Consider the following 27,147-nt stretch of genomic DNA (forward strand, 5'->3'; position numbering starts at 1 on the left):
CACGGACCATAAGTTATGATCCATTGTAGCGGAATCCATAACGGAATTCTAAGATAACCCGAACCTTGTACGCCAAACTTGAAAACGCAAGTTCGCTCATCCCTAGCAGTAAGACAGCTGGTTACAGCAGCATCCCCCCCACACACACAAAGATGGAACAGTTCAGCAGAAGATTAACCCTGTGTGCTCTGTAGGCTTTTTGCAAGACAGTTTGTTTCAGGAACTTGCATAAAATGATGCACACTGACGAACGGTGAGGCTGTCTATAGCTCATGTTTATTCATTTCTAGGCTGACCTGTTCCTGTAAAGATTTGGCTGTAACAATAACATGCATTTAGTGCCCAATGATAGGAATTAAATGAACCACTCAATTCAAAAGGTTATATATCCGACAACCTGACACTAGCTAAGTATCTGATATACAGTACCTCTGGATACGTCAGAGGTGAAACATCCTAATCTAGAGTTAAGATAAACATCCATCATTGAATACAAGGGCTTAGCCGAAAGTCTCTACAGATTCTGAAATTTCACTGCTCTTTGCTCTAGTAATGTCAGCTGGGAACTTGTAAAAACTTGGGAATTTCAATTACAGGCTGCAGTGACAATGGGGCAAACTGCGTCTGCTGGGAGTTGCCAAAGCATCTGGATAATTTTCTTTGTGGTTTATTTTCCCATGAAACTTGAATCTCCCAGTGCCCGGAGGAGTCGCTGATTCTGAAATGGGTCTAAGAAGTTCTAACATGTGGGATTTGTCAGAATCCGGTTTTCCACTTACTATTTCAGTCCTACCAGTGGGGATCCCTGTATCCCAAATGGCTAAATGACGTAATCATAAAGTTCTCCTGACAGCCATAATGAGTTTGAGCTGAGAACATCAGTTTTCAGTTCCTCTGAGGGTATCTCAATGCTAATAAATCTTAACATTTTGTAAACCTGGAAGAATTTATATGTTCCCATTTCCTGTGCAATTAAATCACATGACCTTCTGGGGCCACAATTACCAACCCAACATGTTACCAGTCATAACACATGTATTGTTCATATCAAGTATTCTTCATTGACAAGACCAAGTGTCAGTAATCCATGTATGAAAGATGTATGAGCCTGATACTGCAGTATGGAATTGCTGCATGATCAGATTCATGTTTCTCTGCATGCTTAAAGGGGGTTTCCAAAAAATACATAAATCATTGATCCACTGGATAGGTGATAAATTTATGGTCTCTGGGGGCCCCAAGATCATTAGAATGTGTGTTGTAATCAGCTCTCTCTCTCTCGGCACATGTGTGACCACCACTCCATTAAGACTCCTGCTCACAGCTGCATGGTGAGCAGGAAGGGGGAATTTGGGACCCACGCTCTTGTGATTAGTCCAAATGTTAGGGGCACCTAGTGATTAGACGCTTATATGATTTGCTGCGATTGTCCTTAATTTTCTGAGACAATCCTGGCAAGTTATGCCTGTCCTGTACTGGAAATGGGTGAGACTTATGAAAACCCTACCCAAAAGTGGGCATTTCTTGGGCAGGGCTTAAAGGGAACCTGTCACCGGGATTTTGGGTATAGAGCTTAGGACATGGGTTGCTAGATATCCACTAGCACATCCGCAATACCCAGTCCCCATAGCTCTGTGTGCTTTTATTGTGTATAAAAACCGATTTGAAACATATGCAAATTACCCTGAGATGAGTCAGAGCTTGAAAATATGACTCTTCTCTGGTCACACAAGTAAGATATGACTCTTTTATGTTAATTTGCATATGTATCAAATCGTTTTTTCCCACAATAAAAGCACACAGAGCTATGGGGACTGGGTATTGCGGATGTGCTAGTGGCCATCCAGCAACCCATGTCCTCAGCTCTATACCCAAAATCCCGGTGACAGGTTCCCTTTAAATGCCTAGAATTTACCAACACAGATGTTATTTAATATGCATGTGATGAGCACAAAGATGCATGGCTGGTTACAATGGAGAGCTCTGATAACTACTATACCTGTATGGAGCTAGGTACTGGAGGGATCATCACATGTCCAAAACGGATTTCTGGCCTTTGGAAGAAACAAAGGAGGGAAGGAAATTGTGCTGGAACATATAAAGTAACATATGGCTTCCTGATATTATAACTACATATTTTTTCTAAACTACTAAATTATGCAGCCACCAGTTTATAAATATGGGATAACACTGACAGATCTGCAGCTTGCTATGCTTCGGCCTTCCTCCATGCCACTGGGGGATGGCATTCCTGTGCCACTTTCTTCAGTGCACACTGTGAGACTCCCGCTCCTCCTGCCTTTTGTCTTTACTTCTACCCTACTGCAGCCGCCTTTCCCTGACTTAAAACCTTGGCAGGTAGGTGCGAGCAAACCATGTGGGCTCGCCCCAAAGATGGCACTTGTATCAGGGCCCCTCCTGTTGTTCAAAAAGTGTGACATGCTACGTGTGCCATTGCCTACATAACCACTGTTCTTCTACCACATCAAGTCATCCAGTGGCGGGTGCTATCAGAGTGACAGTGCTGCTTGGTTCTTAAAGGGTGATGTCCTCGTTGTTATTAAGGTGGAGTTCAGCCACGCAAGTGTTGCCAGAACTTCGATTGCCTGCTCTATCGTTAATTTTTTAGATTTTGTTGGTGCATTCATATTTTTGCAACGCCTTTCACTGCTCTACCCAGCTACAACCGCCACTTCCTGTGGAAGCTCTCATTTCCACCGAGAGATTTTCATAATAAATGTTGAATGAGGCAGAGCTGCAGTACCACACACAGCCTATGGACATAAGTGGTGCTTTTTCAGAAAGAAGACATGTTCTTCTACTTTCATACAACCCTTATTTATTTTATGCTTTTATATAGCGCTACTATATTCTGCAGCACTTTAGAGACATTATCGTGAAGCTGTCCCCCATGGAGCTCACAATCTAAGTTTTCCTATCAGTATGTCTTTGGAGTGTGGGAGGAAACCCACACAAACATGACGGAGATTCATACAAACTACATACAGATGTTGTCCTTGGAGGGATTGAAACCTAGGACCCTAGTGCTACAAGACACCAGTACTAACCACGAGAAGTCAGTTACCTGAACTAATGACTCGTTGCAAGAACACCCATCTTTCAGGATTTGAAGGAAATCTTTTTATGAAATCCATCCTTCAGAGCTGCAAGCATCTACTCCTATCCGCACATCTCACCTGTTGTCAGGTGCCAACTTTTTGCTGTCCTCTTTTTTTTTTTTTTTTTTATGTGATTGGCTTTTAGTCAAACCCTAAAAACAAGACCAAACACTGGGAATTCCTAACATTTGTTCCAGTCTTGTGTAGGCAAGTTTTCCCAAACTTTCATTAGAAAAAACACAAAGGGGAAGCAGGTAACTCTGACAAAGAAGAATAAAGAAAGGCAAAGTCTGTATGAACTCTGGCTGGATTCTTATCTAATGCTTTGGGAATTTCAGATCTGTCTCACCTCATGCCCAGCTCTGTAAAAGGATACTATGAATGACAGGAGTTGGAAGCCACATCTTCAAAACCAACTAAAAGAATGCAAATACAATATAACATTGAATTAGAAGTGAATATCAAATAATAACTCTCCTTTCACTTTACAGTCATGACACTTTATGGAAGGTTGTAAAATTAGCCCTTGAATGTGACTAGTGAATTGAGCAATTAAAAGTCAATCTAAATTCTCTATTCTTTTCCCCTTCAAATGGTTAAGGGCACAGCTTGAGATGCTGTGAGCAGTGGAGCAGAAGAGACCTTTGACCCACATGCTATCTCCCTCTACTAGCTATTAACTTTTACTTTAGATCTTACATAATTTTAATTTGGAATAGATTTGTAACTCCTATGGATCCCAGACCTTAGTAAATGTTTCAAGGACCCCCATTGTATGAGTTGCCACCACGTGTAGTTTGAAGCATCGATAGATTAAACAGTAAAGTAGCATTTTCATCTGAATAGAGTATTTCTTTGCAGAGTTATGATAAATATATAGCTCTTTCATGTCTTTATCTGTGCCGAGCAGAGGGATCCTCCTTACACTTGCATGCATGCTATCTCTTTGGCTTCGCAAGTAACAATCTGCCCTTTGTTGACTTTTTTTTTCCATAATTTCTGTCAAGAGTGAGGTCAATTGTAAAGTTCTGTGCAGTTGTTTCAGCTTTTCCACACTCGATGAGGGCTGGCGTCTGATAAGGAGGCTTGGTTTGGTATTTCTGTAGCCACACCTCTGCTAGTTCTGCTTCTTGTTTGAAGGGTAATGTGTAGTTTACGAGAGCTTTAGAGGACAAATCAATGTGAACAAGCATAGTTCCTGAAAGGTATCAGAGCCTCACTGCCATGGCTGTGACATGGGTCTGGGCTGTGGTTGCTGTCCTGATGGTGACTTCACCTGCACCATCACATGCACAGATGTTTAATTGGTTTGGATGGGGAGCAAAGCCAACAACTGCTTCCACCACAATTCCCACCACGAACCCTGCAGTTTTGACTACATCTGAAGCAGCTCTTCTACCTGATGCATCACCAGCTGAACAAAAAAGTCTTCCTGAAGCAGTAACCGTTACAGACCAGAAGACCTTTTATACAGATACAAATCAGATGTCACCTTCTACATTGCTGCCTGATCTCACAACTTCAGTATCTTCATCATCACAGCTAGCAGCTACAGAATCTTCACCTGCAGTGAGTAAACCTCCACAGTCTAATAAGACCTTCACCCAAGCATCTCCAAGCAAGCTGACCACACCAGCACAGCATCCCTTACCAGCCTCCTTGAAAAATCACAAGCATATGACAGAATCTTCTCTGAGAAATCCTCCTGAAGAAAACTTATTCAGCATTTTTCAGGTAGAGATAAATGGTGAGTCTGTTGTTGAGATTACAGCACCTACATCTAAGGATGTATCCACCTCTGTGTCTGAAGCTTCAACTGCTCAGAACCTGGACAAGGAGAACATTGCTGGTGTGGGGGCTGAAATCCTAAATGTTGCTGAAAATATTCGAAGCTTAATGAATGTTTGGTTAGAAAAACCTGAAAATGATTTGCACACCTCTACTGGTCCTACACCTGATCAACAAGAGATGACAAATGTGAGTACCTCAGCTGTTCAGATAAATGGGACAGATAACTTAAATCTGCCTGGTTCTAGGAAGAATGACGAAAACATGACTGAGACCCACACATACATTCATCTTTCTGGTTCCAGTAATCAGACTTTTAACATCAGTGCAAGAAATCAAGAAATGGCCAATGCAATTGCCCCGACTGTTCAGATAAGCGAAATGGACAACTTAAATCTGCCTGGCTCGGAGCAGAAAGAAGAAAGCACCATTAAGACCCACACATACAATCAGTCTTCCGGTTCCGGTAGTCAGACTTTTAACATCAGTGCAAGGAATCTTACGTCACCAGGTATTTCCTCTTTTCCAGTCTATGCAGCAGTGGACTCTCGGGCTACACCATCACCCAACAAATCTCTTTCAGGAACCACCCAAATGGGAGACCAAAATATAGAGCCATTGCTCCGCTCAGAATTAGAAGGACCATCACTGTATTCCACCCCACTGGACTCACAGACCATACACACTGGTCACGTGGGCAGCATGCGCACTGCTGCTCCGATGAGTATAACCAGCTCGCTCGCCAGTGGCCTATCCCATTATGTGCTAAATTCTTCAGAGTCATTGTTGCATACGAAAAATAATAGATCTGCTGATGTCAATCAGACAGATGAGAGAATTGGCCTTCATAAACATTCTGGGATAGTTGCCACTGCTGACAAAATTCATGCTCCTAATACACATGTAGTATATTCAGAGGGACATCATAATGCCAATACTTCTGATCATGATTTACTAACCAGCACTAAAGCTTCTACCGCTACAGCTTTTAGAAATAATCTCACAGAGACTGCTTTTCATTTGCCCATATTGACTCCATCCGATGCTCAATGCTTGCCTGTCCCCATCAACCTGCCATTCTGCCGCAAATTGGGAATTCAAACTTTTACGCTTCCAAATTATTTGAATCATACCAGTGTGTCGGAAATTCAGGCCGCTTTGCATGATTGGGAGGGGCTTCTTAAATCTCGCTGCCACCGTTACCTGGAGTGGTTTTTCTGTTTACTACTGGTTCCAAGGTGTAGTCCTTCCTCCTCAGTGTCACCACCAGGCCCATGCCGGGGGTTTTGTAAGGTTCTACAGGATGCCTGCTGGGACCTTCTGAAGGGAGCAGATCTTCCCGTGTCATGTGACTTGCTCCCTGAGGAGGATTCTGGGGTTCCATGTGTGTATATTGATTTTTCCGCAGGTTCGGAGACAATTGAAGTTTCTAATTGCTCTGAGCGGTCAGGTAAGTGACCTAATACTAGTCAGTTGTCAGCAGAAAAAGTAACTTTGGTTTTACTTTGAATAGCACCTTTAGGATGGCTTGTGAGGTTTTCTGTAAAAGTCGTCTAATTAAAATTTCAATAGTTCTAATTAAAGGCAACGACAGTATTCTGAAGACCATTAATGTTCTCACAGATGTAATTTCTGTAGATATTTTATGTTGTTCAGATTTTCCTATTGTAAGCTTCCTGTCTTGTTTCATGTACAAAACCAGATACTAAGGCTAGGGCAGAACGACAGCTTTGGTTGCATGACAAGGAGGTTGCAATGTCGCATTGTGACGTTGCATCTGATGGTTGTCAACGTGGTGACGTTGCGTCTGATGGTTGTCAACGTGGTCACATTGCATCACGTGTCCTGACGCAACTGTGAAACTACTGTTGCCAAACTTCTATACCTGCTGGATTCCTGATCCCAGGTCACAAGTCGCACATAACATTGCCATCATAGATCGCAATGTGAGTCATGTGCAACTTTGCCTCGACTGTAACCTGCTCTCAAATAGTCGCATGATGAAATGTCGCAGAAAAATCACACTATGTATTTTTTTTGTCACGTGACCTGGTGTTATCTTGGTGAAAATCATGGTGACAATTTTGAATTAGTGTTAATCAATCCAACAACATCTTCCAGCATTGCAGATACATCTATTACTGAAGGTTATTGGGTAATTCGCGGAGGGAATATAGTCTATAGCAGGGATGCCCAACCTGCAGCCCTCCAGCTGTTGCAAAACTACAACTCCAAGCATGCCCAGACAGCCTACAGTTATCAGGGCATGCTGGGAGTTGTAGTTTTGCAACAGCTGGAGGGCCACAATTTGGGCATCCCTGGTCTATGGTTAAGGCCTCTTTCACACTACAGTTTTTTGCGTTCCGTATACGGTCCGTTTTTTGCGTTCCGTATACGGTCCGTATACGGAACCATTCATTTCAATGGTTCCGCAAAAAAACGGAATGTGTTCCGTATGCATTCCGTTTCCGTATTTCCGTTTTTCCGTTCCGTTGAAAAGATAGAACATGTCCTATATTTGGCCGAGAATCACAGTCCGTGGCTCCATTCAAGTCAATGGGGCCGCAAAAAAAACGGAACACATACGGAAATGCATCCGTATGTCTTCCGTATCTGTTCAGTTTTTTGCGGAACCATCAATTGAAAATGTTATGCCCAGCCCAATTTTTAATATGAAATTACTGTATACTGTATTTGCCATACGGAAAAACGGAACGGAACAACGGAACAGAAACGGAACCACAACAGAAGCAAAAAACGGAACAACGGATCCGTGAAAAACGGAACGCAAAACACTGAATGCAACATACTGTAGTGTGAAAGAGGCCTAAGAAGAATGTGTGACGTTGGAAAAAAATATCTTTTTTCATTTATTTATTTAGAAACGAGCTGTGTCCCAGTATTGCAGTTCAGATTTATTCACTTGAATGGGCTGCAGGACCAGACACAGCCTATAAACAAGAGTGGTGCCATTTCTACGGAAAAAAAAACGCTCGCACACAACCACCTTGAAGTCTTAAGGGGTTGTCTCACTTCAGCAAATGGCATTTTCATGTGGAGAAAGTTAATACAAGGCTCTTACTAATGTATTGTTATTGTCTATATCGTCTCCTTTGCTGGCTTGATTCATTTTCCCATCACATTATACACTGCTTGTTCCATCACATTATACATTGCTGAAGTGAGACAAGCCCTTTAACTATCCACTATCAAGCTCAAATTTTAGTCCAGTATCCAAACGCATTTCATCTCTGCATTCAATTTAATAGGATGTGATACAATAGATCTTTAGGAAACATATTGATTCTCTTGAAAATAATAGAATTTGGGGTTTTAAGGTGCATTCCTCTGAAAATTTTAACTAGTCCTTGATGAATTAATAGGTCAACCCAGACACTGCGGTCAGTGAGTAGCAGCCGCCCGTCTCTTGTTAAAATTTGGTGTTCTTACTCGTGTTTGAAAGAAAAGTGCCGTATTGATATGTGTCTCCATCACTTCTGGCCCAGAGGGCCAAAATGGAAAAGGGTAGGTATAACTGTTTTAATGGTACTGATAATCGCCCTGCACATGGGCAGTATGGGCATGCTAGGCGCCCAAGCGACACACCGCCAATCCTGAACAACAGCAATGGCAGTGTACTTGTAGCAAAATTCATAAAGCTACCAAGCTGGCCAAGTCAGCTTCACCTTCTACCCAATGTCACCATTGTACTAGTGAGCATGCAGTTTGTCCATAGGTATGGGATAGGTGATAAGGACGCCCTTGACTATTCATTAACACTTTAGATGTTTCTGCCTTATGTGCATCAGAATACCAGTGATGTGATTGTGAAGGATCTCATACAGTGACATTGGGATGGACGGTAGATTAGTCAGCTGATGCTGCTCCAGTGGTTTGACCCTTCCGATAATAAGCTGGCACATGATTAAATAAGACTAAAAAGGGATTGACCTTGGGCCACGTGCATCATGTTTGCTCATGTTCTCTGCCAAAACCTCTGCTTATCTGTACAAACAGCAGGTCTTCCTGGAGGAAATCTTGTTATTTTTGTGCCTACCGATGTTGGCATGGCGGTAGTACAAAGTCATTCGTGTTTGCTTCATTTCCACAGTTCAAATTAGGTGCTAAGCGACATTTCCTCTATTGCAATGACTCTAAAAAGTAATAAGTCTGCATAAATACCAATTCCCAAATATTAAGAGGTGTGGCACTATGTAGGGCAGAGGCAGGGAATGTAAAATTCCTCTTAAGTGTGTCCATAATAACTCCGGGTCAATGAAGCAGCGTGAGCCACTGACAAGATGAGAGGTGGGTTAATGACTACTTCAGACTCACTCCAGATGGGCATTTACAGATTCCTTATCAATTGATAATAACTATTGTTTGGCGAATCAAAGTATCCTACGTGTACTTTGATCCCAATTTCAGAGAAAGTTCAATTCTCCTTGAAGCCGCATTTGCTTGTGCTTCGTGCTAACGAATCAATTTTCCCTGAAATGGTGCTAAACATTTAAAAAAATCATACTTACCTTATCCATTTGAGTGCAAAAAGGCCACCGGGGCCATCATACTTGAAGATCAAACGCTAAGTCTTCAAGCAAGATGGCTGCAGCCGCCTCCTCGCGCTCAAATGGATAAGGTAAGTATGATTTCATATTTTTTTTTTATTATTGACCCCTGAATGGCCTTAATATTAATGTCAGATGCCATGATCACCGATGAACACAGCATCTGAGGGGTTCAATGATGGGAGGTGGTCTAATCACCGTTCCCCGTCATTGCACCCGCTACTTACAAAGAAATGCTCTTCATGACGAAGTCATTCGGGAAAGCAGCTGCATTGAAATTTCAAGAACTTCGCTCATCTCTAATAATAACAACCCAGTTTTGACCCATTTTTTTCATCTCCAGCAACAGATGTGCCATAATCATGGGCGGACTGAGAACTTAAAATGGCCCTGGAAAAAAGCCTAAAAGAAGCCACATGTCCAAATTGACAAAAGGCAGGATAGCACAAGTAGGCATGGCCTGCAATACTGTAGTGCAGGACAAAATATCACCCCTCCAGAACCAAATAGGACAGTGCAGCGCAAAATAGTGCCGCCTTCACCACAGTATTCAACTGTATCACCATCCTGAGGATGGTGATGCAGTTGAGTTAAGGAGGGCACCTACAGGCTTTGGCCAGGTGCATAAGTACCTAATGCTCGTAGAATTAATGAATGCTTAGAGCATTAGATCATTATATACCCGGCCAGTGGCTAGGAGGAGGGCTTGGGCGGCCCCCTGGGCATCGGCCCACTGGGAAATTTCCATGTCCGCCCCTGGCCATAATTACCATTATTTTGTTTGGTATGGGGGGAAAAAACAACAATCAGTTTCCTGGCATAGAAACGTTCTAGTCTTTGTAGATGCTGCTTGTTATTTATAATAATAAGGAAAGAGAAGTCAGCTTCATGGATTAGTGCAGGAAGCCCTTCCTTCCTAAAAAAAAAAAAAAAAAACAGCAGCATTCACAGTATTAAAAGTCACTTAACATGCTGCTCAGGGAGAAGACTAGAATCCAGAATGATGGTCGGTCACTTCCCCCTACCCTTTCTTGAATTTCATTATAAAGTCAATGTTGTGGGCCTCTGGTGTAATTCACTCACTGTGTCCAGGAATCTTAAATTCTCACTAGCATTTGTCACCCGCGTTAATAAAACATAGCTGCGTTAGATTCAGCAGATGTGGTTACAAGCATATACCGGCCTCATGGACATGTAGCACCAAATCTAATTCTGGTGTAATTCGCTCAAAGGATGTGATATCATTACTTGGTTCCTGGGTCATCAGACACTATCACTGTAAGCTGAAACCAGATTAAAACCTATATCCTAAGAATATATAGTATTCCAGCTCTTCTTAAAATCAAAAACCTTTATTGCATATCCATAAAAACAAGAGATACAGTCCAACATCTGGGCATTTTTGAACCATGTGGGTTTCTGAATTAAAAGAGCTCCAACTGACCAGAAAATTTGTGTATGAGACTCTGAGGTCTCCTAGGATGCATATTCCTTATCTCTTCTTTCTTGCTTAAACATTTTTTTTAGATTAATGATTTTGTTTGTTTTCTCTTTACCTGAATCAAATCATTAAAAGTTCAGATATCGGTCCCCCTCAAATTTTTACAAAATTTGGGTCGAATCTGATTAGTTTAGAACTGATTCACTTATCTCTACTGTGCAAGTGTCGAAAGGTGTCCTTTATTGCCAAGCAGATGCCTTATTTTTCCAAAAATCACAGCTGTTTGAATCAGGGAGGTGGTAATGCTGTGAAGTGAAGCTCACCAGGTGTCCAAATCCCAACCTGTCCATTGTGATTGGCATCCCTGAAAATATAAACACCATCAGCAGCTGGCTTTGTGTGCTTGTGCAGTTGTATTCTACTGTTTGAGCATGGACAGTGCAGTGGGGCGTACCTGTCCTGGCTTGCAGCAATCCTCTGGCAATTCGGGCTCTTGTTGCCTATAGAGAGCACAACTGAAGCTAGGGCAAGAACATCCTGCTTTTACTGCGCATGCGCTGAGATTAAAAGAGATCTTGGCAAGACTGCTGATGCCATTCCCTGTCCTCAGAGGAGATGGGATTTGGTCTCCTCCATCACTTCTTTGACTTCAAGGAGGTTTGCATACTACAGGTGTGATTAAAGTTGTTTTTTTGGAGGGGGGAATGAGGAATCTGTTTGGGCAATAAAGGACACGTCTCGACACTTGGTGGTTCAGAGGGCAATAGCCACCTGATGCGTTCACCTTAAGTGGGTTGTACAGGATAAGAAAAAAAGGCTACTTTCTTATAAAAACAGGACCACACTTGTTGTATGTTGTAATACAGCTCATCCTCCTTCACTAGACACCACCCATGGGTAGATGTGGCACCTTTTTAGAAGAAAGCAGCCATGTTTTCTAAATGTGTCCAACTACTATAAATGGTTGGAGATCTCTTTCCTATGGTACTGGGCCTGGTTCCAGCTAGAACCTTGCAATAGTCGCCATTCCTTACTTTATAAAGTAAGTGTTGTTTCGACTGGTCTGGAACTCCTCAGTTCTCAGGCTGCTATCAGCTGCAGGCTTTATCGCGTGGAAATTGGCATTCAGTGCCAGATACTGAGCAGCACAAGATGGCAAGATGCTTTAAAATGGATTGTGTTGCAGTGCATTCCACTGATATGATCCGCTATTAATATAATAAATTTGGCTCGAAGGGTAATACTAGCCCAATTCTTCTAGTGCTGCACGCATCATTAGATATACTGTACGTACAGTCCATGTATCCTTCGCTCAAGGGGGAAGCACTTGTTCCCGCACTAAGCAGCTTTGTCTTCTCATTCCAGGCAGCTGTTTCCTCATCTTCACAGCGATTAGTTGAGTTGTCGATACAGTCTGTATGTGCGGGATGTTATGCATTGCTGACATCTGTAGACCGCTGTACTTCACAGAGCAGTATTGTAGTCTCAAATCTCTGAAATTTGCATTCTGGAGTGTGAATTCTGAGCACGCAGCCAGGGAATGATAAGGACTTTCTCAGTCACGTTAATGCATTTATGTGTTCACTATGTGATGAGATATCCTTTAGCAGATGGGCCAAAGTACAACATTTGCACAGCTTCTTCTCTTGTGTCTATGTATACAAAATTGTGCTTCTTTATTTTGAGAGTAACAATATAAATACTATTGCATTCTGTAACTAGCAAGCTCTCAATATCTGTAGGGTAATGGACCAGCTGTTGTAGATTATAGGGATGTAAGGACTCACAAGTGAGTTCCTGGACCAAAAAAAGCACAAGGCTGCAGGTCACGGTAATCGAGGGGACTTTTAATATACTTTAGATTTTATTAGAGGATTGTTATTTATGCAGTGCACTTTAGATATTGTCATTATTATTTCAATGGCCTTAACCCTTTTAAAGAGGTTTTCCGAGACTTTTATACCAATGACTTATACTCTGGATAGGTCATCAGTATCTTATCGTTGGGGGTCTGACAACCTGGAGCTCCGCGGATCAGCTGTTTGAGAAGGCATCGTTGCTCGCGGTAGCGCCATGGCCTTCTCACGGCTTAGCTGGGCGGAGCTCCAGGTTGTCGGACCCCCAACGATAAGATACTGATGACCTATCCAGAGTATAAGTCATTGGTATAAAAGTCTCGCTAGGCCATGTGAGATCACGGTTATTGGTCACATGCTTCTAGGCACAGCTCAGCTTCATTGAAATGAATGGGGACAAGATGTAGTACCAAGCACAGCCACTATACAATGACGGCGCTGTGTTTGGTTAGCTGCTACACTACTACAAGTGCCGATGCAGCCTCAAATAGCTGTTCGGCGGGGTCCCGGGTGTTGAACCAACCCAGTGATCAGATACTGATAGCTTATCCAGAGGATATCTCATCAGTAAAAAAGTCTCGGAAAAACCCTTTAGTATATGAGAAGGAAGTAGCATATATACAGGTAGTGGCATCCATATTTATTAGTTTGTCACAGTCATTTCAAAGGTGTATTCTCCAGGATATCCCATAACGGTCTGATAGGTGCTGGCCTCGGAGAATAGAGCCCATCTCATGGTTGCTCTGAATGTAAAGGTGGCCACACATGCACGGCTCTCTCCATTTACTTCTATGGGAGTTCTAAAAGAGCCAAGTATACTGTAGTTACCCATCTATTTTTGGAACTCCCATAGAATTGAATGGGGAGAGCCTTGCATTCACAGAGCATGAGATGGAACCCCACTCTTTGGGACCTGCAGCTATCAGACATATTGTAATTGGTAGATCCTGTGAATATACTGTACCATGAATGTTGAGGTGGGAATACCCCATCCCCGTGTTTAGGATATCAGTAGGGTTCCTTCACTAGATAAAAGCCAAAAGAGTAACACTTATGGTTTCCATCGTCATACCTCTTTTCAGCTGTATAGGAAAATACAGCCAACTGTATGTTTTAATACAGTGGGCCATGATAAAAACTGTATACTGCACAATATACAGCAATCAAAGGGTGACGTGTGCCACTGTATGTCTAGAGGATGGCTTACATTGGGGCCTTCCTTCAAAGGTACACCTCCTATGGGAGGATAGAACACAGTGTGCACAGAGCCATACTTTAGGTTGGTAAGTAATGAGTACTTTAGGAACACCATGTTTTCATATTTAGTGTATTGTGCCCCTGGCACAGGGGAGGGTACAGCTGTGGAAAAGTAAAATGGCCACAACCCTACTCCTACTCAAGTATTTTCCCATCAAGACCATTCCATTAAATAATAAGTGTAATTTATCTTGAGAACTTGTAAAGGGGATGAGGCTTTGTGGATGATTTACCTAGTGTTTTAGATGTCAGGAACCAATTCTCAAAACAGATGTTTTATATATGGGAAAATATTTCAGTTGGGGTAGTGCACATACCATTAGATTTAGAGGCCTGTAGGGGAAACTCTTACAGAGCTGACCCTGGGACTGTTAATTTAAAGCATATAGTATACTAGTAGAAGGACCCGGCTTTGCACGGGTATATTTAATTTATTTCATTTAATGCTTGTGTGTGTCGTTAAAAGATATCGACAGTCCCCCCTATAGCAGTGACCTCTACAGCACCCCGCCCCTTTAACAGTGAACTCTACAGTCCCCCACCCCTTAACACTGACCCCCCCACAGTGCCCCACCACTTTAAAATGGGACCTCCAAAGCAGCTCATCCCCTTAACAGTGACCTGTACAGTACCCCACTGCCTTAACAGTGACCTCCACAGCAGTTGCCCCTTTAACAGTGGCCCCTGCCCCCTTAACAGTGACCTCCACAGTGTCCGCCCCTTTAACAGTGACCTCCACAGCTGCCTGCACCCTTAACAGTAACATCCACAGCGCCCTGCCCCTTTAACAGTGACCTCCACAGTGCCCCACCTCTTTAACAGTGTCCTCCACAGCGCCCCCTTTTAACAGTGACCTCCACAGCGCCCCCCTTTAACAGTGACCTCCACAGTGCCCGCCCCTTTAACAGTGACCTTCACAGCGCCCTGCCCCTTTAATACTAGGGCTACACGACGACAGCATACTGTAGGGACATTTCCACAAAAACATTTTCAGTCTGACGAGTAAAAAAATTCAGGGTCATAATTGCAATAAGGAAGTCCCTATTGCAAAGACTCAGGACTTTCTTCTAATCACAATAATTAGCCAAAAATACATATTTTAGCTCCATACTTGTGTGCCTAGGTTGGACACTGATCTGGCGTCTTGGTGCTTCCACCATACCGCAGTAGTGGACACTGTAAGGCATCTAAACAAAGACCATTAATGATGCCAACTCCTTTCTGGATGGAAGATTAGAATAGCTTGGCACCAACGTATGAGCATAGGCAGCTGTGATAGCCTGGCTTGAGATATGTTGGCATCTCATTTAGAAATTGCTGAGTGGTTACAGTAAGAGGACGATTTGTTGTGGATGTACAGAGTCCATCTGGACCAGTAAAAGACTCTTTATGCACAGTTAAGTTGCATTTAGTTATGAGAGTCTATAAAATGTCAGCTGTCTCTCTGGCTGAGCAGTTTTCCCATGAAAGCCTTGTAAGTGGCGCATCTCCTGGGACACGCTGGAAAGAAATCTAGGAAAGATCTTGCTGGGAAAAGATGCATCTGTCCGTGTTTTCTGCTGTCTCTGCCATTCACAATTAGTATTGCTTGAGATACTGAACTATACTGTAAAGTTACTGGATACACTAATACAGTCAGTGTAACCTCAGGACAGACAGACTTAACTGCGCCAGATTTATCAGAGTGGCTGATAAATCTGTTGCAGGGAAGGATTTAAACACAAGGCAATTTCTGTACTTCATTCCACAATCAATGGATTTTTTTATTGTATTTATTTTACTCTTATATAGCACTGACATATACCACAGCCCTTCAGTGCCATTATCATCAATGGATCCGCAAAATATAGACACCTTCCGTGTGCACTATGCATTTTTCTCTCTCCCATCAATAGAAAGGACTATTTTTTTCCTTAATTTGGAAAGAATAGGACGTGTTCTATAATTTGCAGATTGGCCACAAGTTGTTTTTTTTCTGGATAACATGGGTTACAACTAGAGTTGAGCGAACACCTGGATGTTCGGGTTCGAGAAGTTCGGCCGAACATCCCGGAAATGTTCGGGTTCGGGATCCGAACCCGATCCGAACTTCGTCCCGAACCCGAACCCCATTGAAGTCAATGGGGACCCGAACTTTTCGGCACTAAAAAGGCTGTAAAACAGCCCAGGAAAGAGCTAGAGGGCTGCAAAAGGCAGCAACATGTAGGTAAATCCCCTGCAAACAAATGTGGATAGGGAAATGAATTAAAATAAAAATTAAATAAATAAAAATTAACCAAAATCAATTGGAGAGAGGTTCCATAGCAGAGAATCTGGCTTCCCGTCACCCACCACTGGAACAGTCCATTCTCAGATATTTAGGCCCCGGAACCCAGGCAGAGGAGAGAGGTCCCGTAACAGAGAATCTGGCTTCATGTCAGCAGAGAATTAGTCTGCATGTCATAGCAGAGAATGAGGCTTCACGTCAGCCACCACTGCAACAGTCCATTGGCATATATTTAGGCCCAGCACACACACAGGCAGAGGAGAGAGGTCCCGTAACAGAGAATCTGGCTTCATGTCAGCAGAGAGAGAATCAGTCTGCATGTCATAGCAGAGAATGAGGCTTCACGTCAGCCACCACTGCAACAGTCCATTGGCATATATTTAGGCCCAGCACACACACAGGCAGAGGAGAGAGGTCCCGTAACAGAGAATCTGGCTTCATGTCAGCAGAGAATCAGTCTGCATGTCATAGCAGAGAATGAGGCTTCACGTCAGCCACCACTGCAACAGTCCATTGTCATAAATTTAGGCCCAGCACTAGTGTTGAGCGGCATGTCCCATATTCGAATTCGCGAAATTTTGTGAATATTCAAAAGAATATTCGTAAAATATTCGCGATTATTCAAATTCGTTATTATTTCGCATATGCGATAATTCGAATTATCGCATAATACATATGCTATGCAAAATTCACATGTGCGCTAATGAAATCGCCTTACGAAGATTCGCAACTCAATTCAATCACTAATGTATGAATGCAATGCCCTTTGCCTCTGTTCTGGGACAAGTGTAGATATTCGCATGTGCGCTAATAAAATCGCCTTACGAAGATTCGCACCTCAATCACTTTCTAGGGAATGTGAGACTTTTGGGAATCAATCGAGATACAGTGGGGGGTGATGACAGTAGTTGACAGAGTACAGATCAATGTAATCTGTAAGGTGGAAAGTAAAATAAAAAATACGAATATTCGTAAATCGAATTTTACGAAGTTCTACGTATTCGCGAATATGGTGCTATACTATATGAATGCACAGGCCTTTGCCTCTCTGTTCTGGGGACAAGTGTAGATATTTGCATTTGCGTTAATAAAATCGCCTTACGAAGATTCGCAGCTCAATTCAATCACTAATGTATGAATGCAAAGCCCTTTGCCTCTGTTCTGGGACAAGTGTAGATATTCGCATGTGCGCTAATAAAATCGCCTTACGAAGATTCGCAACTCAATTCACTAATGTATGAATGCAAAGCCCTTTGCCTCTGTTCTGGGACGTGCCGATATTCGCATGTGCGCTAATAAAATCGCCTTACGAAGATTCGCAACTCAATTCACTAATGTATGAATGCAAAGCCCTTTGCCTCTGTTCTGGGACGTGCCGATATTCGCATGTGCGCTAATAAAATCGCCTTACGAAGATTCGCAACTCAATTCACTAATGTATGAATGCAAAGCCCTTTGCCTCTGTTCTGGGACGTGCCGATATTCGCATGTGCGCTAATAACATCGCCTTACGAAGATTCGCGCCTCAATCACTTTCTAGGCAATGTGAGTAAGATCTGAGCTGTTGGACCTTTGGGAAACAATCAATTATATGTGTACTGTAATTTTGTGGGGGGGGGAAAAAAACAAAAAACGAATATTCGTTTTTACGAATATATAGCACTATATTCGAAATATTCGCGAAATCGCGAAGTTGCGATATTCGCGAAAAAAATTTGCTTTTCGAATATTCGCGCTCAACACTACCCAGCACCCAGGCAGAGGAGAGAGGTCCCGTAACAGACAATCTGGCTTCATGTCAGCAGAGAATCAGTCTGCATGTCATAGCAGAGAATGAGGCTTCACGTCAGCCACCACTGCAACAGTCCATTGGCATATATTTAGGCCCAGCACCCAGGCAGAGGAGAGAGGTCCCGTAACAGACAATCTGGCTTCATGTCAGCAGAGAATCAGTCTTCATATCATAGCAGAGAATCAGGCTTCACGTCACCCACCACTGTAAGAGTCCATTTTCATAAATTTAGGCCCAGCACACAGGCAGAGGAGAGAGGTCCCGTAACAGAGGATCTGGCTTCATGTCAGCAGAGAATCAGTCTGCATGTCATAGCAGAGAATCAGGCTTCACGTCACCCAACATTGGAACAGTCCATTGGCATATATTTAGGCCCCGGCACCCAGACAGAGGAGAGGTTCATTCAACTTTGGGTAGCCTCGCAATATAATGGTAAAATGAAAATAAAAATAGGATTGAATGAGGAAGTGCCCTGGAGTCCAATAATATATGGTTAAGGGGAGGTAGTTAATGTCTAATCTGGACAAGGGACGGACAGATCCTGTGGGATCCATGCCTGGTTCATTTTTATGAACGTCAGCTTGTCCACATTGGCTGTAGACAGGCGGCTGCGTTTGAGGCCTAGTATTTAGGCGCTGGGTGACCGGTATGGATTTAGTGACAGAATTAGACTTGGAAATGCACAGTAGCGTGTGTGTGAAGTTATTCTGAATGACCCTATGTGCACCTTGAATATTATATACCCTTTTAGGGATAGATTTCAAATAGCTCTGATATAGCAGAAACCACTAAATTATGAAATTGCTAAATTGGGAATTGTATTTCAACCCAGAACAAGAAATGTGCTTGAACGGACACTAAATAACTCGCCCAGCTACAGCACTAACGACAGATTTAGCTGGATATGAATTTGAGGCCTAGTATTTAGGCGCTGGGTGACAGGTATGGGTTTAGTGACAGAATTAGACTTGGAAATGCACAGTAGCGGGTGTGTGAAGTTATTCTGAATGACCCTATGTGCACCTTGAATATTATATACCCTTTTAGGGATAGATTTCAAATAGCTCTGATACAGCAGAAACCACTAAATTTTTAAATTGCTAAATTGGGAATTGTATTTCAACCCAGAACAAAAAATGTGCTTTGACGGACACTAAATAACTTTCCCAGCCACAACAGGACAGCGTTAACGAGAGATTTAGCAGGATATAAATTTGAGGCCTAGTATTTAGGCGCTGGGTGACAGGTATGGGTTTAGTGCCAGAATTAGACTTGGAAATACACAGTAGCGGGTGTGTGTGAAGTTATTCTGAATGACCCAATGTGCACCTTGAATATTATATACCCTTTTAGGGATAGATTTCAAATAGCTCTGATATAGCAGAAACCACTAAATTATGAAATTGCTAAATTGGGAATTGTATTTCAACCCAGAACAAGAAATGTGCTTGAACGGACACTAAATAACTCGCCCAGCTACAGCACTAAGGACAGATTTAGCGGGATATAAATTTGAGGCCTAGTATTTAGGCGCTGGGTGACAGGTATGGGTTTAGTGCCAGAATTAGACTTGGAAATACACAGTAGCGGGTGTGTGTGAAGTTATTCTGAATGACCCAATGTGCACCTTGAATATTATATACCCTTTTAGGGATAGATTTCAAATAGCTCTGATATAGCAGAAACCACTAAATTATGAAATTGCTAAATTGGGAATTGTATTTCAACCCAGAACAAAAAATGTGCTTTGACGGACACTAAATATCTTGCCCAGCAACAACAGTACAGCGGTAACGAGAGATTTAGCAGGATATAAATTTGAGGCCTAGTATTTAGGCGCTGGGTGACAGGTATGGGTTTAGTGACAGAATTAGACTTGGAAATACACAGTAGCGGGTGTGTGTGAAGTTATTCTGAATGACCCAATGTGCACCTTGAATATTATATACCCTTTTAGGGATAGATTTCAAATAGCTCTGATATAGCAGAAACCACTAAATTATGAAATTGCTAAATTGGGAATTGTACTTCAACCCAGAACAAAAAATGTGCTTTGACGGACACTAAATAACTTTCCCAGCTACAACAGGACAGCGGTAACGAGAGATTTAGCGGGATATAAATTTGAGGCCTAGTATTTAGGCGCTGGGTGACAGGTATGGGTTTAGTGACAGAATTAGACTTGGAAATACACAGTAGCGGGTGTGTGTGAAGTTATTCTGAATGACCCTATGTGCACCTTCAATATGATCTACCCTTTTAGGGATAGATTTCAAATAGCTCTGATATAGCAGAAACCACTAAATTATGAAATTGCTAAATTGGGAATTGTATTTCAACCCAGAACAAAAAATGTGCTTTGACGGACACTAAATAACTTTCCCAGCTACAACAGGACAGCGGTAACGAGAGATTTAGCAGGATATAAATTTGAGGCCTAGTATTTAGGCGCTGGGTGACAGGTATGGGTTTAGTGACAGAATTAGACTTGAAAATACACAGTAGCGGGTGTGTGTGAAGTTATTCTGAATGACCCAATGTGCACCTTGAATATTATATACCCTTTTAGGGATAGATTTCAAATAGCTCTGATATAGCAGAAACCACTAAATTATGAAATTGCTAAATTGGGAATTGTACTTCAACCCAGAACAAAAAATGTGCTTTGACGGACACTAAATAACTTTCCCAGCTACAACAGGACAGCGGTAACGAGAGATTTAGCAGGATATAAATTTGAGGCCTAGTATTTAGGCGCTGGGTGACAGGTATGGGTTTAGTGACAGAATTAGACTTGAAAATACACAGTAGCGGGTGTGTGTGAAGTTATTCTGAATGACCCAATGTGCACCTTGAATATTATATACCCTTTTAGGGATAGATTTCAAATAGCTCTGATATAGCAGAAACCACTAAATTATGAAATTGCTAAATTGGGAATTGTACTTCAACCCAGAACAAAAAATGTGCTTTGACGGACACTAAATAACTTTCCCAGCTACAACAGGACAGCGGTAACGAGAGATTTAGCAGGATATAAATTTGAGGCCTAGTATTTAGGCGCTGGGTGACAGGTATGGGTTTAGTGACAGAATTAGACTTGAAAATACACAGTAGCGGGTGTGTGTGAAGTTATTCTGAATGACCCAATGTGCACCTTGAATATTATATACCCTTTTAGGGATAGATTTCAAATAGCTCTGATATAGCAGAAACCACTAAATTATGAAATTGCTAAATTGGGAATTGTACTTCAACCCAGAACAAAAAATGTGCTTTGACGGACACTAAATAACTTTCCCAGCTACAACAGGACAGCGGTAACGAGAGATTTAGCGGGATATAAATTTGAGGCCTAGTATTTAGGCGCTGGGTGACCGGTATGGATTTAGTGACAGAATTAGACTGGGATATGGCCAAAAAATAACCACACTATTGCTGGTTAAATGCACTTGGTGACGGGCGCAGCTTGCCCCTGATGTAGTATATGGCCAAAAAATGAACAGACTATTGCTGGTTAAATGCACTTGGTGTCACAGCTTGACCAACCACACTACTGAGGGTTAAATGCACTTGGTGACGGGCGCAGCTTGCCCCTGATGTAGTATATGGCCAAAAAATAAACAGACTATTGCTGGTTAAATGCACTTGGTGTGACAGCTTCACCCTGATGTAGGCTTTAGCCAGAAAACAACCACACCATTGAGGGTTAAATGCACTTGGTGACAGGCGCAGCTTGCCCCTGATTTTGTATATGGCCAAAAAATGAACAGACTATTGCTGGTTAAATGCACTTGGTGTGACAGCTTCACCCTGATGTAGGCTTTAGCCAAAAAACAACCACACCATTGAGGGTTAAATGCACTTGGTGACAGGCGCAGCTTGCCCCTGATTTTGTATATGGCCAAAAAATGAACAGACTATTGCTGGTTAAATGCACTTGGTGTGACAGCTTCACCCTGATGTAGGCTTTAGCCAAAAAACAACCACACCATTGAGGGTTAAATGCACTTGGTGACAGGCGCAGCTTGCCCCTGATTTTGTATATGGCCAAAAAATGAACAGACTATTGCTGGTTAAATGCACTTGGTGTGACAGCTTCACCCTGATGTAGGCTTTAGCCAAAAAACAACCACACCATTGAGGGTTAAATGCACTTGGTCGCAGCTTGTGCTGGCGCACCACAAGACACAAAATGGCCGCCGATCACCCCAGAAAAATGTGACTGACAAACGGTCTGGGCAGCCTAAAAACAGTGAGCAATTGAGGATCAGCAGCTCAATGATCCACAGCTGCAGATCGATCAGTTAATCAAGTCCTTTGGAGGAGTTAATCTGCCTAATCTCGCCCTACTGTCGCAGCCGCAACCTCTCCCTACGCTAATCAGAGCAGAGTGACGGGCGGCGCTATGTGACTCCAGCTTAAATAGAGGCTGGGTCACATGGTGCTCTGGCCAATCACAGCCATGCCAATAGTAGGCATGGCTGTGATGGCCTCTTGGGGCAAGTAGTATGACGCTTGTTGATTGGCTGCTTTGCAGCCTTTCAAAAAGCGCCAAGAAAGCGTCACAAAAGCGCCAAGAAAGCGACGAACACCGAACCCGAACCCGGACTTTTACGAAAATGTCCGGGTTCGGGTCCGTGTCACGGACACCCCAAAATTCGGTACGAACCCGAACTATACAGTTCGAGTTCGCTCATCCCTAGTTACAACCAAAATGACCACCATTCCAGCACAGATGCTGTTTCTGGTAAAAAGCAAACCCTTTTCCTAACCTCAAATAACCGTTCTTACAAGAGAAGACCAAAATGACATTTTTAGGTGCTTTTATTTTCATTTTAGGGGGAAACGCTGTGTACGAATTATATTTAAAAAGTTTATAAATATAGGAATTATTTGGATGATAAGCCAATTCAAAACCTAAAATTCGGGTATGACCTCGGTTAACTCCATTATCCCACTCCTCTTCAGGTCTAACACTTGGCAGTCCATGAAGCTGAGATATGGGGAGTTGTTTTACATGGTCTTCACACTGGATAGCTGGTGATCACTGATTCTTTCTAATTCGGGTTTTTTATAAACTTTGCTTCCACTAAAGCCATTAATTACAATCTGGGAGAGCACATATGTGTGACCTGGTTTTCTCTGAAGAACAGCCAGTTCTCAGGATAATGGCGATCCCTCCCAGTGGTTGGAACATGGTAATCAGTGTTTTTTAACCCTCAGCTTCGAACTACAATGGATTTATATGGGACTGTAGTACATGTGGTTTGGTTTGTCAAAGAAAGACTATCATCATCAGCCAATTCATAATTGGAATATACCAACCACCTATATTTTTTAGTAATTAAAACCAGATAAAAATATCAATTTTCATAGCATACATGTAGTTTGTTACTCTAGGTTTTGTACATAATTATGGGGGTGTCCATCTTGCCTCAGCCACAGGGACCACAGAAACCTGTAGTCTGGAGAGTCTATGGTAGAGTGTTGTGGGCACTCTCTGTGCCAAGGTCATTCAGGAGGGAGGGCGGTGAGCTGTGACCATCACTTCTTATCAGTGTTGTATTCTTTTATTGTCTGGATATAAGTGAAAGACAGTTGAGGCTGAGTACAGCATATGTCTTCCAATCAAGTTTGAGAAAAGTTCCATAATTTTGTTTTTGGATTGCTTAGAAATAAATAAATCTTTTTCCAATTGAACTTTGGTAGGCTGAGCTATCTTCTGTACCTGTTAAAAGTACAGCTAGGTTTTGGGGATGAAAGTTCTGGAAAACAAAATTTTTGGGAATATTGACCTTTTTTAGATACACAGTCTAAAATTGATCAAAATACACGATTTCAACAAAACGATTGTTTGTGAAGTGAAATTTAACTACGAACGATCATTTTAGCTGAAGGATGATGGACCGTTATCATCAGAAAAGAAGCCGACCATGTTTAATATTTTCGTTTGATAGTTGGACGAAAGATCTTTTGTTCAAGAAAATATTTTTTGTGGATGAAAAAATTTTCTTTGAAAGAACGTTCCCAGAAAGATCTTTCGTCCATTGCCCAGTTTCATTGAACGTGTATAAACAGGGATCAATTGTAACGGCCAATGTGGACTAGAATGTGTATGGCTCTGTCTGTGAAACGAACGTTCACCATAATGTTTGATAGTCAACTGTTAATCAACTTCAATTTAATGCGTATTGCCACCTTTTAGGTAGTGTAGATCTATGTCATGAATACTGATTGCTGTAAACTAGTTGATTTTTGTATTGCATAGCTTTGTGTTGTACATTTGCATGCCTGTATCTATTTTTATGTTCTTTGTAAAATGTGGTGTTTCAGTGGTGGTATTTCATGCGCAATACAGTTTGCTGTGAAATTGAATTCCAAAAGCAACATTTAAAAGACCATGCAACTGGCCTTTATGAATGTATTCTGTTGCGTTATCTTTTCTTGAAATTTTCTCTTCTCCTTTATGTTATTTTTACAGGCCGTGCAACTGTAGAGGTTGGTCTCTTACAACTCATCGGAGATCCACCGCCAGAACAGATCACCAAGATCTTTGGTCCTGATAAGAACCCCGGCTATGTATTTGGAGAAGAGGCCAACACAGGCCAAGTGGCCCAATACCATCTCCCCAACCCCTTATTTAGAGACTTTTCTATTCTGTTTCACATCCAACCAACAACTAACAAGGCTGGGATGCTGTTCTCTATCACTGATACCTCACAATCCATTGTCTACATTGGGGTGAAGTTGACTGAGGTCAAAGCTGGTAAGCAGCAGATTATTTTTTACTACACAGAGCCTGGATCACCAGTATCTTTCCCTGCCGCCACCTTCACTATTGGAGCACTGACTAACCTATGGACACGCTTTGCCATTGGTGTGGAGGATGAGGAAGTTGTGTTATTCATGAATTGTGATGAAGTGGAGAGGACTCGGTTTGAGAGATCTCCTGATGAGATGGAGCTGGAAGAGGGTTCTGGACTTTTTGTTGCCCAGGCTGGAGGCGCAGATCCTGATCGCTACCAGGTAAATACCTTAGCTTCTTAGGGCAAGGTTAGAAACTGATTACCTATTGAATAGTCAGTTGTGCACTTGGTAATAATGTATTAGCTGAGAAACCTGTTGGCACCTATGTAGAGAATAGAGATTCCCTGTCCCCTTTCAGTCAGATGCTGGTCACTGTAGCCAGGCTGTGATTAAGGTCACATTAAAATCTTTGGTGAACGTTTCCGGACGGCTGTTCCAGAGAACAGCCTGCCCGAGTTCATCTGATCAGGCATTGCCGGATTTTACTGATCTTCTTATTGAATGTAATGGGATCCGGCTGTTATCCGGCTTCTTTCCGGCATAAATGCCGGGCTTTGGCTGGATAAAAAACGTTGCATGCAGTGGTTTTTGGTCCGACAGCCGGCATTTGTGCTGGATCAGGCAGTTAGATCCTCTTGCCACTGATGCAAAGACGGCCTTAATGCAAAGGTGATGAGGATTATGGAAACAGCCGAGCTCTCTGTGCTGTTCATGCATATACTGAATTGTATTTTACCATCATCTGATATAACCAGGTTTTAAGTGCCTTCACCTGAAATTGGGCTATTACCAGTAATTGGAATCGCCTGGGCTCCAGTGCCAAATCTGTAACCGCCCCTCCATCCAACTGCCATGATCCATTTATAATACTATTGTCTCCTTATGTGGCCATTAAGTTTCCTCAACCACCAGGGCTTGGGTGGAACTGGTACTTTTCAAGTAGATAAGCCACAGATCTCACTCATTTGACATTCTCACCTTATATAGCCCTGCTTCATACTTAATAAAACTTGGATCTGGCCAGTGATTGTGTTATGCTCGCTAATACTGAAACCACTAGATTATTTTCAGATCAATGTTCTGTCACTTGAAAATATTGGAAATGATTGTATGTCATAATACACACACATCGTGACAGGCTGCGAGGTGGAACTTTGTCATTCACTTCACCTGTGATCTTGGATGTGACTGTAAGTGGGTACTGTGCTTCCACCTTCGCTTTCACACTCAACGCATTAGGCTACAAAGATGTTTTCAATCATACTGTATATCCAATCATATTTTTACCAAGCTAGGGATATCAAACGTGCATATGACATAGGAAGAATCGGAACCAACATTTGATTCTCAGGTTCCCCAAGGCCAAAACTCCCAGGACACCAGACTGGAGAAGCGATTCTCCTGATTCTGAATATCTCAGTGAATTATTCAATACATGAATTATGGCTGTGGGTTTTCAAATATCATTTGTTATTTTGTCCTGTTGAGAGGGCCTAGACCTTATTCACTCCTGTGGTTTGGACGGATGTCCCGTATCCCTATTGTTAGGGCGGCCCTCACAAAGGAACCTTTTGGTCCTGTTGTTTATCCGGATTATTAAATTACCATCTTGGAAAATGAATTAGAATACCTCTTTGCAGGAATGTGTAGTGGGGTCTGAATTTATACAAATAAAACGGGGGACAGTACGATTCATTACACAATTTACACAAATAAGATATAACTCATACAGGACATAGGACGATTCATAAGGCCTCTTACACAGTTTGGGAATCATGGACAGCACACATATCCATTAACTTTAACGTGTTTATCCACACATCAGTCGTTTTCCCCTGACCATGGGTCTGTGGTGACACCATAGAAGCATGCCCTATTTTTGTCCATGAAAACCACAGACACAACATGGATGCCATTCGTGGTCTGTGGTTTTTACAGAACGTTGCAAGGATATGCTCTGGAAATTTGTTTTTAGCCTAGCAGTGTCCGAGGAATACGGGTGGTACGCGGAGAGAGAAAAAATGGACACATGGACCAAACACGAATCCTTTAAGGGCATCTTCAAGGATGAACCACTGACCATCTTGTCACAGATGTGAATGATGCATGTATAAGTGTATTATGAACATATGGTGAATATGAATGCAGGCAGAAAGTTTAATCTCCCTTTAAAAAAGTTTTTAGCTTTAGCTTGTTGAGTTCACAAAATTTCTCAGGTAAAATGAATTCAGTGCTGGAAATGGAGTATTA

General features: G+C 42.3%; 1 protein-coding gene across 3 annotated transcripts in view; it reads left to right on the top strand.

The window, feature by feature from the left end:
- The window catches only part of COL18A1 (collagen type XVIII alpha 1 chain), a 169,337-nt gene that overhangs the window by 89,188 nt on the left and 53,002 nt on the right, over positions 1-27,147 (top strand). The window contains exons 1-2 of one of the 3 annotated variants that reach the window (XM_044304707.1): positions 4,272-5,418; positions 24,572-25,116. In XM_044304707.1, coding sequence (XP_044160642.1) covers positions 4,344-5,418; positions 24,572-25,116 — 1,620 coding nt within the window. In that variant the 5' untranslated portion in view covers positions 4,272-4,343. The other 2 variants (XM_044304708.1, XM_044304709.1) reach the window with 2 other exon arrangements.

Source organism: Bufo gargarizans, chromosome 8, assembly GCF_014858855.1.
Source record: "Bufo gargarizans isolate SCDJY-AF-19 chromosome 8, ASM1485885v1, whole genome shotgun sequence".
NCBI classification, from domain to species: domain Eukaryota; kingdom Metazoa; phylum Chordata; class Amphibia; order Anura; family Bufonidae; genus Bufo; species Bufo gargarizans.